A 14,997-nucleotide genomic window follows, 5' to 3' on the forward strand; every position below is an offset into this window, starting at 1 on the left:
CTTTGCTTTAACTCCTCTCACTTGTCCCCTTTCCTGATTTTTACAGTATAGTATAAGTTATGGCGTAAGAATGAGGAAAAAACAACTGTTAGGTGAATGTTAGCAATTAGAAAATCTTGCCTTTTCTGGGATATGGCTAGCCCAGAGCCCAGCCTTCAGTTTGCTAGTAGAATGAAGGGGCTCACAGTCCGTGCCTCTACTGTGTTCACTAGACTGTGACTAGGTAATTGAGGGAAAGTGTTTGTTACTGCCTGGGTACAGTAAACAGAAAATCTCAAAGGATATTCTAGAATTGTATGTTATACTCAGAACAAGTGGGAATATGTGCTGTTTGCACCAGCCAGAATCATGAAAGCTAAATACTCCTGGCAAAACCATTGTCAAACACAGTTGAGCTTCCGTGAGTTCTAGAAACTTGCGACTGAGAATGTATTTGACATAAAGCTGCCATTCATTTAACGTGCTGATAGAGCTAAGATAAAATAATGAAAGGGCATTTAATGAGATTATGAATATCCCAAAATATTGTAGCTCTCCTTAAGCCTTTGATTATCTCGAAGCTTAATTATTTGTGTTTTTAGTTTAAATTAAAGAAAAAGCTGTAACTCAAATTTATCAGCAGTTTAGTGATAAGACTTCGATTCAGGTTATTTAAAGCACAGTGGTAATTGCAATGTAGTGTTATATATCACTGTGGTGATATATAACTGTGGGTTTGGTGCATATATATTTTCATTACAGTAAGAATTGGCTATTCATTTTCCAGAAGACATGTGAAGCAACAAAAAGTGCTTTACAGTGGATAGGAAATAAAATCAGTGGTCAGCCTTAGTGTCATCAACTACCTACAAAATGTAAAAACTTTGAGAAAAGTTTTTCTAATCTAGCTTTTAAAATTCATTGATGATATGTTAAGATCCTGTAGCTGAATGAGATGTGCTGTTCCCTGAGGTTATTGGTCTTGATTACCAATCTAGAAACCTGATTCTTTGGTAAATAGGCTGCCATTTGGTTTAGACAGCAAGCATAAATCAGGTGCAGAAACAGCTGTTACTTCAATGGAGCTAGGACACACAATATTTTAGAAGAATTTCAAGCTTTTGACTTCAATACCCAGGTGAAGGATGAGACTGACATTGAAATAGAAGTGAATAGCAGTGGACAAGTTTTATTTATAACGCTCTGTGTGTGTGTGTGTGTGCACGCACGTACGCTTTGTGAATATATTCCCACCAATGTATTTCTAATATGTGAACATAATTTCTATCATTCTGTGCCCGTGATTCTTCTTGGACCAGGTATGGATGATGCTGAGTAAAGAGGAAAGTAACCTGATCTGTGTCCCTCTTTTCAAAGTATACAGTCTTCTAGTGGGCCTTACAATATTGATTAATGCAAGGCTAACTTCCACCCAGGTTGTTGATCTACCACTCTCCACCCAAAAGTTTTCCTAGTGAGGGCTAGCACATGCCCTATGGATCCACACTTGACCTAGTATTAGAAAGAGTATATGAAAGGTGTCTATGTCTCTTAATATATGTTAGATCGGCCCCATTTGCTGTTGGTTCTAATTTTGAAGTCATTCATTCAGTCAAATGTCATAGCCATTTTTTGATAAACAAGAAAATTGTGGAGATGTCAACAGCTCTGCCTTTGCACTGTGTATGGCATCATGGTTTATAACCATGGTCTATATTCCCATGTTAGTCAGGATGTTTTCTTTATGCTTTGGTAACAGACCATGTTTGATAAGCCGATTGCAGATGTCTTAGTAGCATCACTGTCCTGACAAAGGAGAATTAGGCTAGCCAAGTAGGTGACACCCAGCATTGGTCTGCATTCTCTAACTGCTCCAGGACAGATAACTTCTCTTTGGAGTGTATTCACAGTAGTACCACTACACAGTCTGAGATTGACTCAAAACTAAACCAGAGTCTTTCACAGAACAGGACATTGTAGGCTACCTGTCACTGTCGAGTTCTTGCTTCTGTCTTTGGATAATTCTCTTCAGCTAGTTGGTTTCTGTCTCATCTCAGAGGGTGAGGTAAACCTTAGTCACTTGTACTCCGGAGGCTGAATCCACACATATGCCCATTGCAGTTTGATACCTCTCTGAAGCAATGAAGCTGTAGTTTCAGTTCATAGCAGTTAAATTAACTGCTTTTTCCTGCACCCAGGATTTTATTGGCGATTGCAGACGTGTGTGAAATTTTAGACTCCTCAAGCCTAAGCTCAGCTGAGGTAATGGCCAAGTCAGCCTATAGGTTGATGTGGCTCCCAATGAAGCTTCCCATCTTTCAACTGTAATTAAAATCAGACTTCATCTGAGTATCCTAGAGAAGTCTTTCATATTGTACACTCTCCTCCCAGCTCTCTAAGAAACTCTCCTTTGGGTCTGCACAAAAATGGCTTACCATCCCCACTGCTCCCACCCAGCCAATTAATACATGCCAAATAGTCTCCTTAGGCGCACCCATGAGCCATCAAGGGGCAACACATGAAAACAGATATTTTAAATCCCCCCTGTGCTCCCTAATTTTGGCCCAGTGGGACCGCAAGTCCCAAGTATGAAGTTCACAGTAAGTGAACTTCAGTAGGGAGTTCAGGAAGTTCACAAATATGAAAAGGCTGCGTCAGTAGGAAGGTATCCAGAGATCAGCACAGAGGCCTTAGAACTTCCCAGAGTTCATTCTTTTTTCTCTAGTTAAAATTTTGGAGGCTTATGTTATCATTAAAAATTCAGCAATTACCAATGCTTACTGCGCCATGGTTTGCCTATACTTGGTACATGCAATAGTTATAGCCTCAAGAATTGTAGGTTAGTAACTACTGGCCAGATTCTGGTTTATTGATACAAAACTCTGTATAGGTGTTGCAGCTGTGTTTTGTGCTCCTATCTAGAAAATTAACAATAGCTATTTTTATAAAGCAAGTGTGACTTACTTGTGCTTAGATCCTTCAGTAGAGCTCCCATAGGAACATTATCCTTAATCAGTGTTCTTACTCCAATATTTTTATGTTTAATAGGCGGCCAGAAAGAACAGTGTAGTGATAGTTCCTTGTTGCAGGTTAAGGGTACAAAGAAGTCATGAAAGACAAGTTTATGAAACTCCTTAGCTAAATATGGGTTGGAGCAGGACTGCATTCCAGAATGCTTCCCAGCACTTCCATTCTGTTTCAAATCACCAACCATCTCATAAACCAAAATAATATTTGATGTGGAAATTATGGAGACAAAATCAACAGAGTGCTCTGCATTAACATTTCTTATATTCATTGTTTTCCTATCAGACTGATATGTCAGCAACGAGAACCAGTTGAATATTCAGCTGACATTTTCACTACCCTCCTAGTAATGGTAGTGGTATCCATTACTGTGAGAAGCAAATTTATTTGTTCACCTGCTGTTTCTCTTGTCAGCTACCATTGACTTACCTGAACTGGTACAAATACTTAATTTCTATTAATACTTATTTTTCTATTAATACTTAATTTTCTATTAAGTGCCTGTGTGTGCATTTATGTAGGGAGCAACATGTATATAGAGAGTGACTTACAGTACTCTATTATTATTTATATAATGACTTGTGAAACCCCTAGAATAGAGCCTGATCTTTATCAGGATCCACCCATATTCTCTATATGCTTCTGTACTAAAATGTATATTTGGTATTCTGTAGTCCCTGCAGATGTCTACTTTTCCCACTAGCATGAATTCCTTACTATTCTGGTAGTAGTCTTGTTCCAGTCTTGGAAATTTTTTTTTTTTTTTTTTTTGGTTGTTGTTGTTATTACAGTGGTACTAGATCTAAAGAGTGCTTTGTCTCTTTGGACTGCTTTATGCAGACCTAAGCCTACTTCGGTCATTTTTATTATTCTAACTTATGTAAATGGTTTGCAATCCAGTCTCCTGGAACTTAATAGGTGGCTTTTCCACCTATTCTTCTGGTTCTTCTGGTGAGCCTGTACTATCTAGGTCTCCTGTTCCTCTCTACAAAACCCAAAAAGTCTTTGTCCACTGCCATACAGTGGTATGATAGTCTGCACATGCTGTGATAGTCAGCACAGGTATTGATAGAAACTTTCTTAGATCTGTAGAACAGGTGCATAAAAGACCCTTACGAAAGCCTCAGCTGCTGCCCATCATAGGGGTAATAGCTCTTTTCTTCTTCTTCTTCTTCTGCTACACTGTTGATGGGATTCTAGCCTACTGTAACCTCCAACCAGAAGAACATTCAAAGACTGGGGGACAGGCACCTTTTCTAGATATTCCCCATGATAAGCCTACACAGATAAAGTTGCCTCATAGCATAATTTAGCAAAGCACAATAAAAGAGATGAAACCTGCAGATTATCATTAGACACATCAGGGAAATGTTTACTGAAGTACTAAAATATGTTTAAAATGTTGCTGTGCAGATGCATTATTCAGTTTATATGTGATACTTTTCATCAGTTTCAGATCTCTGTCTGATGCATCTGTTGGCTCCTGACTCTGACCAAAGAAATTAGAAATTGCATTTTTCAGTGCTTTGCCAATAAGCATGAAGAACATTTTCTGCGCACTGAATCTGGCAATGGGTATTTCTTTGCAGTCAGTGATTCATGATTTGTAAAATATAAAAGTTAATTGTGTTTCATTTTATTGGTGAGATGGGATTAGACCAGAAGAAATACCTTGAATATATAATATCTCTGTGTCTCTTCACAGCGGGGAGACTGGTTAAAATTCTAATCTGACATGGAACTGCTAGTGCCCACTTATCTAAGGCCTGTGTAATAGGCTAAACTCTTGCTGGCATGGTTCATTTTTCATTACGTTAATGATTCCATGAGCTCAGTGAAGTTACTCCTGCTCTACATGAATATGTAGCAATCATGGATCCAGAAACATCTGCATGATTACACACATGCACAAACAGCCATACTTTTTGATTCTTTATTTCTGGATTTGCCTTTTAGGATTTCTTATCTTTTCTCAGATTTCTCAAACTTTTTTGTTCTCATTCTATAGTTTAACAATAAGAATAGTCTTGTAAGATAAAAAGTAGGATGAGTGGAAGTAATTGCATTAGTAGTTAAACACTTACTTTTTGAACAAATTTTCCAGTATTGGTAGCCAAAGAATTCCTCCTCACGTCCATAAAACTGCGGGAGACAGCTATTATTGCAACAACTTCTGTGGTTTCTGCATTACGTATATGGTTGATTCTGGCCAGTGCCTTTGTGTTGCTTAGTATTTCTAATTTCGCATTTGTTAGCCATGAGACAAGGGTTCACCTTTTCACTGTTATGAAGAGGAAGATCTAATCCCTCCTGTAACTTGACATCTGGTCTTCTGCAGCAGAACTAAAAGGTTCTGACATTTCTAAAGAAAAAGTAGAAGTGCACATAATGATCTAGTAAGACACCTGTAAAATAAACCTCAAATATTTTAACAAGACCCACCAAAGCCCTGCTAACAGACCTAACTTTATAGTTGATCAAAATATCTGATTGGGTAATCCCTCACATGGAATTCAGACTTTACAGATAGTGACTGAAAAAAAAAAATCACATCAGTGCTTCATTTTAAATTTGTGAATAGTTCTGTGAAATTCTGCTTTTGAAGTATTTGTTTGATTTTTTTTCCTGGCCTGAGCAAGAATACTGAGCATTTGGAAGCAGCTGTTAATTGCAAGTAGAAGGTGCCCATGCTTTTTGCCAGTTTCATCTGTTTGCAGATTAGCTGATTCTGAATTTAATAAACCACTAAAAAGAGAAGTTTGGGTTATGGTTAATATAATATGGTAATTTTTATTCCAGCATACAAACCTCATTAACCACAATGATTTTAGATATTGCTGCTCCATAGAAGTAAAGTACCTGAAACTGTCATCCTTTGAACTCTTAAAGAACACAGCATACTAGTAAGCACAAGGGGAAGAACTAGTCACTACAGTGATTTAACTTTGAGAACTGAGCATGAAGAGTAGTTTGAAAGAACAAAAAATAATGTATTTATAAAAGAATTCCAATACTGTAAATATTTTTCTCAACTTAAGACGCTACTATACATCTCTTTATCAAGAATGATATTTTCCCATGTATTTTTCATTAGATGAATAATGACATAATTTATCCTTTATCAAAATATTTTTGATAACTGCAGCAGAACCAAGGGATGGCAATAGATTAAAAACATTTTTTCTCTCCTGACTCTTATCTAGTCCTTTGTTAAAAGTAGTCCTAACAAAAAAGATTATTTTTTTCTCAAGGTCAGTTATAAATTATATATAGTATAAAAGCTTTCACTTCAAGAATATTACTTGAAAAGAAATAATTCCTACCCAGTAGATTTTCTAATTAAAATCTTTTTTTAATACTTGGTAAGGCATTCAATACCTAATAACTAATCAAGATTATATCTTCATGTTTTGCTGCTCAGAAAGGAGGGTGATAATTTCTTTAAATTCGTCATTATCCCAGTACTGCCATGTACAAATAATACAGCAGGTGTCTATGGCTAATTTATGCCAGTGACTAGCATTACCAGTCAAGAAGGCAGGTATAACAGCATAACCAATTTATTTCTCTCTAGGTAGATAGAAATAGTTGGATGCAAATTCTTAAGAGCCTTTGTTCACAAACGTCTGTGTTCATCTGTACTTAGCAGATGATACTGGCAGTTGAAAATAAAATAGAAATTAAGGCTTCCCATACTGTCATTGACAATTTTTTTTTTGACCTCTACATAATAATTACTTGGGATAGAAAGTGTTCTGTCTTCTTATTACAAGGTTTTTTTTTTGTTTTTTTTTTTTGTTTTTTTTTTTTTTAATGTATCAGGAGAAAAATACCAGGATAAGATCCTTATCTGGCAAACAAAATGCATTGTTTTCATTATTTTCAACCAGCATCATCCTCAATATTAATTATATCAAGCTACATTTGAAAAATACTGTTAAATAGTAAGACTTATTTATCCTGTTGTTTAATTGCATGGCCAAGTTCCTGTAAACCTATTTATTTTACCATATAAATATATTTTGTTTTTTCTATAGATGGGAATGACATACTGATGCCAATATAGTAGGGTGGTATAATGCTTCTCACTTTGTGGTGTGTTTTTGGAAGGCATATATAGATTAGCAAATACTGCACAAAGAGATGGCAGAGATGTTCAGTGTATTTCCTCAAAGAATGTAGTTGGTCAAAATAAAAAATAAGTTTAGAACTCCTGGCATTCTTGGCTCATAATACTGTATTGGGAACCACAGAATTATATTATCTTTTTAGAACAGGTGCATAATACTCCTAATAAAACATCTAGAATACCCTACTGTCAATATCCCTGAAAACTGAATAATTTTTTCTTCTTCTTCTTTTTTTCTTTTTTGATGCTATAAACATAGTCAGCCTTCATTTTCCTGTTAATATTGTTTGAGGTGATGGGCTAACCAGGAACTGGGTAGCTATCAGGATTTTATCTGCCCATTTCTGGCATTGGCCAGAAGTGCTGTGGTAGGATAAGAGTTTTAGTTGATTCTGAAATAAAGGTAGATGAATCTTGCACCTATCTGCCTTTCTATGTTACTTCCCTGACACTGAGCTACCTCCTGCCTCCTAAAAGAAGGCAGGAATGGATGTACTATATCAATCCTATGAAAGGAAAATTTTCAAGAAGAAAATTCAGTTTAATTATTACGTTTCAAAAATTAATGCAAAGTAAATTTCATTGTATATATCTGTATTTTGATATACAACATGTTGCCTCAGCATTGTCACCCCCCCACACACACATCATATTTATCTCTGATTTTTATTTCATCCCAAAGAAACAGCAAAAATGAACCACTCACAGTGATTTCTGAAAGTTATAGAAATGGAATATTGCCAGCTCAGCTGCCAGTTCCTTGTTTTCTGTCAAGTATGTGTGACTGATGCAAAGTCTGCAGAATATTGTTCAGATGCATTCCAAGAAAATAAATGTTATAGAAACATACTCAAAGATATGAATAACACTGAAGTAGTGAAGTTTGTAGAGCTACACTGAGTGTCTTACTGAAAAAGTTAGTGTGATATACAAGATGGCAGCTCTCTAATTGTAAAGGTTAGCCCTACAAGAATTCATGACAAGTTTATAGTATGGGAAGCAAATAGCATTGAATGTACATACTCTTCAGTGACAAAATTGGAGTGCAGATGCTTCCTACTTATAAAACAGAATTGGCTGGTTTCTTGTTTACTCTCACAGTGCCTGTCTCCTGGAAGCACATGGTACTGTACTAATTCTCAACTCTCCAAGTTTGTGAAAAATATCACTGTATTAATAAATAGCCACTCACACAGACTTTTACAGCTATAAAAAATGTGTATCAAACTATTTGCATATACCTTCCAGTACAATTCCAGTTCCAAATGATTTCCAGTTATGCTGTTGCTCTGTGGCAGTAGTTGATGAATACTTACTTATTAATAGTGTACTGTGTTTTTAGATCAGTACATACATATGTTCTAAGGAATGTGCAGTACAATCAACATATGGCTAAATTCTAGTACAGATTGGAAAAATTTCCTCTAGACAGCTGCAATAGCCAAATGAAGATTTTATGCTGTGTATCATGACCTTTATTATTATTGCTTAAGTAGATTTAGTAAACTAATACTGGTGATTATGCTAGTGTTGTAAACTTGTCGGTTTTATGAAAATGTGTGTTATTTACTTTCAAAACAGGAAGACCTTAATATATATTCTATGTACACCTGATTGGGAAATGTGAAAAGACATTAGTAAAAATTCTCAAAGAAAATTCATGCCCCTCAGCAATCTCTACATATGAGATAGTGGTTGTGAAGAAGGACTGACTCTTGGCTTCTTTTCTTCCTTAGACTGGTGTTTGCGAAACTAAAGCTTTTAATGATAGCCATAGAATACAAGTCGGAAAAGCGAGAAAGCAGGTATGTCCATGACTACAAATTTTGAAGTTTTGAATGCACTGTCACAAATGTTGCCTGTTAGTTTTTTAGAATGAACGTAGCTAGTATACTTCTGAAGCATTTCAGATTATAATTAACATGCCTCACATTACATGAGTTCACATAGTGCTGAAAGGCTTTTACTTCTGCCATACTCTTCCTGCCCAAAGTTAATTTAAGATAGAATATTTAGTAGAAGGTGGGGGATAGTGTTACGTGTGTCCCACCTCCAGAAGTGCAATTTGTTACTTAAATGAAAGCTGACCTAATTCAGTATAAGATAGTCTATCTGCTCTAGTCAGCAATTCAACTAATTTTCCTGAAAAAGAAAAAGTGGAAAATAGATGTGATACTGCAACCCATTATGGTTATGTGTATTTTTCAAAATAATAATTTAATGTAAATGAATTTGGAAGAACCACTTCACACAAGCTATAGGAGAAACAGAAATATAGGATAAACGTAACAGATGTATGTTATGTGTTCTGACAAAACTTGTGTATGTGAATAGCGAGATGAAACTGGAGAAGATTCATTTATCCTTGAGATTAAGATTTGGCTGATTTCTTTCTTCATCCGATAAGAAGAAAAAATTTCATGATTACAGTTCACAGACAGGAAAAGAACTGTTTCTTGGTTTTCTTTTCATACGCAAGTTTGTAAGAATCCTACTGTAAGTTAAACTGGAGTCAAGACTCTAACAACTTGTCCATCAGTGCATTTACACGATATTCATTTCCATTTAACAAAAATGCTGTAAATGTGCTCTGCAAGTATGTCAGCAACATATGGAGGGACATATAATAAAAATCTGGTAGTACTGACTATTACATTTTTCTCAGTTGAAAATTACATTCTGAAATGCTATAGTAAAACTGGAACCATGTACGTTAAGTCATCTTATTTCTGTCAACTAATTACCTAAATCTGTTGAGGACTAATTCTCAAAGGAGAACCAAGTCAGTCATGTGAGCCTATGCCACTGTTTTGAGGTTTTGAAGGCATATTTTAATGTTTATTCTTATATGTGTTCATTTTTATTTATTAAAAATATCTATAAAACCTATGTGGGGCATTTAACACAAAAAATCTAATATAGCAACTGTTTATGAGAGTACTTCCCTGCCGTGTACTTTGTTTGACATGATTATTTGTTATGTGATAAGTAATATGTGAAGTGGTGCATGTGATGCTGGATATTCTTTTTGCCCACGCTATGCTGATTAAGAAATCCTTTTTTTTGAAATACCAGATTTTTATAATGTTTTCAGCTCCCATGGGCTCATCTGAAAATAATTATTCTTCCATTGAATGACCTCATTCTCCATTAGCTGATGTAAAGCAAGCAAGTAATTGTTCTTTTGTCTCTGAACATTTTAATCTAGAAAAAAATGCAATAGAAACAGGAGTGGTACTATTTACCAGATTTTGTATTTACAATGTTTACAAATATTTGATTTTCATTGGTTCCCCTTAAGAATTAATACCCAACTTTAAGCTGTCATTACTTTGCTTGTCATTTAGTTACATAGGTGCTAATATTACAGTCTTTTGTGGTAATAATAGATAATTCATGGCTTCCATATCATTATTTGCATTAACTTCAGTGGGATTTGGATTGAGTTCTTAATCATAAAATGATGCAGAGGATACCCCTAAAAATAACACAATATGATAGAATTGTAATCTTTACCTAAAGCCACACAGGTTACTGTTCACAATGAATTAATTTGGTAGAACAAAAGAGCCTAAAAATTGCAGGAAGCAATACTAATGAAGGGATGCTAGCAGTTGGAGATTTTGTGAACATATATATAACAAGAGTGTATATAAGATAGCTATTCACATTTTCTTATAACCCAGGTGCACACCAATATCTGCTAGTGTTATTAACCAGTGATAATTATGGTCACTGTTTGGTGAATCACAGGGCTGCCTTGTCTGCATTTTGCTAGGATGCTCATGGTAACTATTTTGTAATGACATGCTGCATGTCTTTACTGTTCTACTTGTTCCTGTGCTCTTCAACACAAAGTACATATTTGTGGTTTGCTGAGCTGGAGCCTTTTAGTCTAATCAAAAAGGTAATGGAACAGAACTTCAGTTTCTCACATTTTAGGCATACTTGAGTTTCCTTGCATCTTGCTTAAATTATAAGAATGAGGATCAAGATAAAAAATAGAATAACATGGCTTACAAGTGCAGCTGTCATTTAGTATGATAAATTTATTGTTCACCAGTTATTTTTGTTGATGCTGACTCTGGCTAGATTTTATCCTACTTTGTATCTTCAGTTCTTCGTTGGTAATACTTCATAAATATGAAGGGGAAGCAGTTATGATGCCCTTTTATCTTTCACTCTTTATGAGTAGAGTGACCAACAGTAGAAACGTACTGATTTATTTTAAGATTTCAGTTTGTTTTCACATTTTATAGAACTATTGAGAGGTTTTATCTAGTTTACAATTTATAGCAACAATGATAACTATAAATAAATATTCAGAATACTATCTAGATGTCGCCCTTGTTTTAAGAACTAGCCTTTCCCAATATAGCAGAGGCAGGTCCAGCACCAGTATCTTCAGAACCAGAGAATATTCTAGAAACATTCTTTCCACATGAGTGATGAGATCTTACTTCTGCCACTTTGAGTTCTGTCACTGTTTATAATATAGTATCTATATAAGTAAATTAGATATCTGATCTTTTACTTACTTGAGGGAGTTTCCTTTGAAGATTAATTTCATCTGTTTTCATCACTTTGCACTCAGAGCTCAAGCAACCGCAAAGTGAATTCGGAAGTGTGTGCAGCTCTCAAAAGTGCAATGTGAGGGGGTTCTAGATCTTCAATCCCCTTTCTGAATCTTCTCCTCAATATTAAGAATAAATCCAAGCACCAGTTTAAGTCAATGGCAAAATTTTCATTGACTTTGTTAATGTCTCCGTTACAGAAAGACATAAATACTCATTTACCTAGGCACTTACTTTTTAGGCAATCTCCTAAATTTTGGCTTTCTAAAGCTCTCTAATTTGCAGTCAAATTGTGTTAACTCTGCCATGGGGAATTTGAGATCAATAGCAATTATAAATCATCAGAACTCTATTAAATTCAATATTACTATACCAGTTAGCAGTAGCTGAGCGCTCTGCTCATAGCATTTTTTATTTTTACTCTTTTCATGAATCCTAATAACACTACTCAAAGCACTAAGCACAGCCTGGTAATAAGTTTGAACAGTATTAGATTGTTAATGAATAAGGATTTTACAAGATTGCTTAAAAGCAGAATTTAGAAGTACTTTTAAATAAGAGTGTTGCAAGCCCAAATATAGGTAGTAACTCATATATACGATATATATAAAATCATTTTCAAATAATAGATAAAATATCTTCAGTATGATTTATATCTATGATCTTTTTATGCAACCATTTCTCATCAAGATACCTTAAAATTAATTAAAATAGCTATGACTAGATTTATTTACATTTATAGGTATTTTTAATCATATTTAAACTACAATTCAATTATCATAGAGTGTACAAAATGTGACTAAATTTAGTGGGTATCTGCCCAGCTACTAAGGTCTGCACTCAAACAGTTCCAGGTCACAGTATGAATTGGCCATTCTTTCATCTCTAATTAACACCTGTGAATATTATAGTCATTGTTACTGAGAGCAGGAAGCACTTCTAAGTAAATTTTTGTGTCCCTGATGCAAGCCAAATACATTAGCTTAAAAAATGCTCTTAGTGCATTTGTAGGAAGGTTTCCTTTCTTCTATAGAAAAAAATGCTTTAGTATAAACCAGTATGGAGAGCATCAACCTGACAGTGTCCTAGCAGAACTTACTGAAAAGACAGCAGACTATCAATTGAAAATGCAGACATTCAAAATGCACATCTGAATTCCCTTTCAGAGATGTTTCCCTTCCTTTTTCCCTTTATCTCTTTTTTTTTTTCCACACGAGTAAGCCAGAAGGAAAGCCTAATCAGGATTCTTCCCTCCTGCACCCTGTGTTTACTCCTCTTGTTAAATTTTCTCTTTGTCTATCCATTTATTTGTTCTCATTCTCAGCAGAAAAACCTTTGAGGCTTGGAGACTTTTAAATAAAGGGTTTTTTTGCTTTTGCTTTGGTGTCAGTTGATTTCTTATCAAAGTGTTTGATTTGCAATTTTTTTCTTGTCGTTTGCAGAAGCCGAAAGCGGTATGCCCTCTTCGTTACCTTTCCTTCCAACCTCAATCCTACCTCCACTCCTTCTAACTTCAGGACTAATTCCTTGCCAAGAACACAGGAAGATAACACCTTTGTCTATCTTTCTCTGTATATCTGTACATATATATATATATTCATGTGTCTATGTGTGTATATATATATATATATATGTATATTTATATATGAGCCCCCAATCTCAAAAAGGAGAGAGAATAGTATTTTGTCTCTCCATTGGTTCTTGTGACTCATGCACTAACTTCTTTGCAGGAAATAAAAAATGAAACAGGATAAGTTTTAGGACTTTTTTTCCCATATAGCTCTATTGGTGTATCAGATGATTACATGTGAGAACCAGACTTTACTGTTAACATATCCCTTCCTCTTTTTGTTCATTTGTATTGTATCATGACGATGTATATTTCGTCTTTACTGGCCCTTGTACTGCCATATTGTCTCCATATTCACACCTTCATTGATATCCTTCTTCCCCCAGAGTCTTTCTTCAAAACATGTCTTACAGTACAGTAGCTTATGTTCTCTTGTAGTCTCACTTTCCATTAACAACAATCAAATGCCTGATTCTTTGCATTGCTGGTCCTGTTTTGAGCCCAATTATTCATAATACTGTACATATTAAAGCTACCGTACCGTTCCAGCGAGAGTGCCATGGATAGTTTGTATTATGTGTTACATTCGTTTTAATGACATTTAGTAAGCATATTTATGAAGATGTTACGCAATGTGTTTGTTTCTGAGTTTCATTTTTTTCTTTGGGATGGCATGTTTTGCATTTTGTTTTGCTACACCATGCTCCGAACCCATCTCTAGTTTACATTCCATTTTGCTGCTGTTGGTTTGAATGAAATAAATAAGGCACACTCTTCCATGTCTTCTTCTCTCGCCTCCTCACTTCCTTCCCCCCCTTTCTTTTTTAAATTGCTTATACCAGTCTCTTTCACTGTCTGTGGTGCTCTTTGGAGACACATTTCATTGTCCGGACATTCCAATTTCCTTCTTTGTTGTACTCTCCAAACTTATTTTCCATGTCTGTTCTGTTGCGTGTGTTCTGCGTGTTATATTTATTTCATTTCTAGTCTTATTTTCCTGTGGTTTCGAATAGATGTGTGAAAAGAGAGGTGGCTTCCTGTCAGTTTGGCATTATTAGTATGATCCAACTGCAGAGAAGTTACTGCAACACTTAGCATCTTCAAGGATCTGCAGTTGTTGCACCTCTACTTCGCTTCTTGCTTTTAAGTATATATTATCTTGTGGTGAAGGCATGTTAATGCTGGCATGATGAGCGATATGAAGAAGTGTTGTACAAAGTGAAGTTGCTTGCTCCCAGAATAAAATACGTTGTGCTGCTCCATTGTATTGATAATCAATCACTTCTTGAACTGAAAGGAATAATTTAATTGTTTCAAAGTGTATTGAATTCACCATCACTGTTGAACTAGTTTGGATTATGCCCCAATAAAAGACCTTACACACACCCTGCAGACTATGACTTAGTAGTTGCTATTGTAAAGGACCTAATTCCTGGGAGCAACCTTTTATATGCTTGTAGTAACTGAGCTTTAATATACTGTAGCATGTAATGTGCATTGTCTCTTTTGCCTTGTATTCTTTTTAGTGTCTTACTGGATTTTTCTGTGTAGAGCAATATGGAATCTGAGTTAATGTCAGTAGTAGAGCCCAGAAGAAAGAAGCAATACTTACGAGTTACAAGTAGTGTGTAGCTGGTATGCACACAACTTCCAATATGGGATTTGTGCACTTACCATCACACTCCACTTCAAAACATACCCTGAAAAAATATGTTGCC

General features: G+C 35.4%; 1 protein-coding gene across 20 annotated transcripts in view; it reads left to right on the forward strand.

Annotated features, from left to right (window-relative positions):
* KCNMA1 (potassium calcium-activated channel subfamily M alpha 1) overlaps positions 1–14,997 on the forward strand; it is a 536,645-nt gene that overhangs the window by 407,038 nt on the left and 114,610 nt on the right. For 10 of the 20 annotated variants that reach the window (XM_064513826.1, XM_026116842.2, XM_026116843.2 and 7 more), the window contains exons 16-17: positions 8,872–8,940; positions 13,152–13,163. In XM_064513826.1, the coding sequence (XP_064369896.1) occupies positions 8,872–8,940; positions 13,152–13,163 (81 nt within the window). The remainder of the gene's footprint in view (positions 1–8,871; positions 8,941–13,151; positions 13,164–14,997) is intronic. The other 10 variants (XM_026116835.2, XM_026116846.2, XM_026116838.2 and 7 more) reach the window with 1 other exon arrangement.

The sequence above is a fragment of the Dromaius novaehollandiae genome, chromosome 6 (genome assembly GCF_036370855.1).
Source record: "Dromaius novaehollandiae isolate bDroNov1 chromosome 6, bDroNov1.hap1, whole genome shotgun sequence".
Classification (NCBI taxonomy): Eukaryota; Metazoa; Chordata; class Aves; order Casuariiformes; family Dromaiidae; genus Dromaius; species Dromaius novaehollandiae.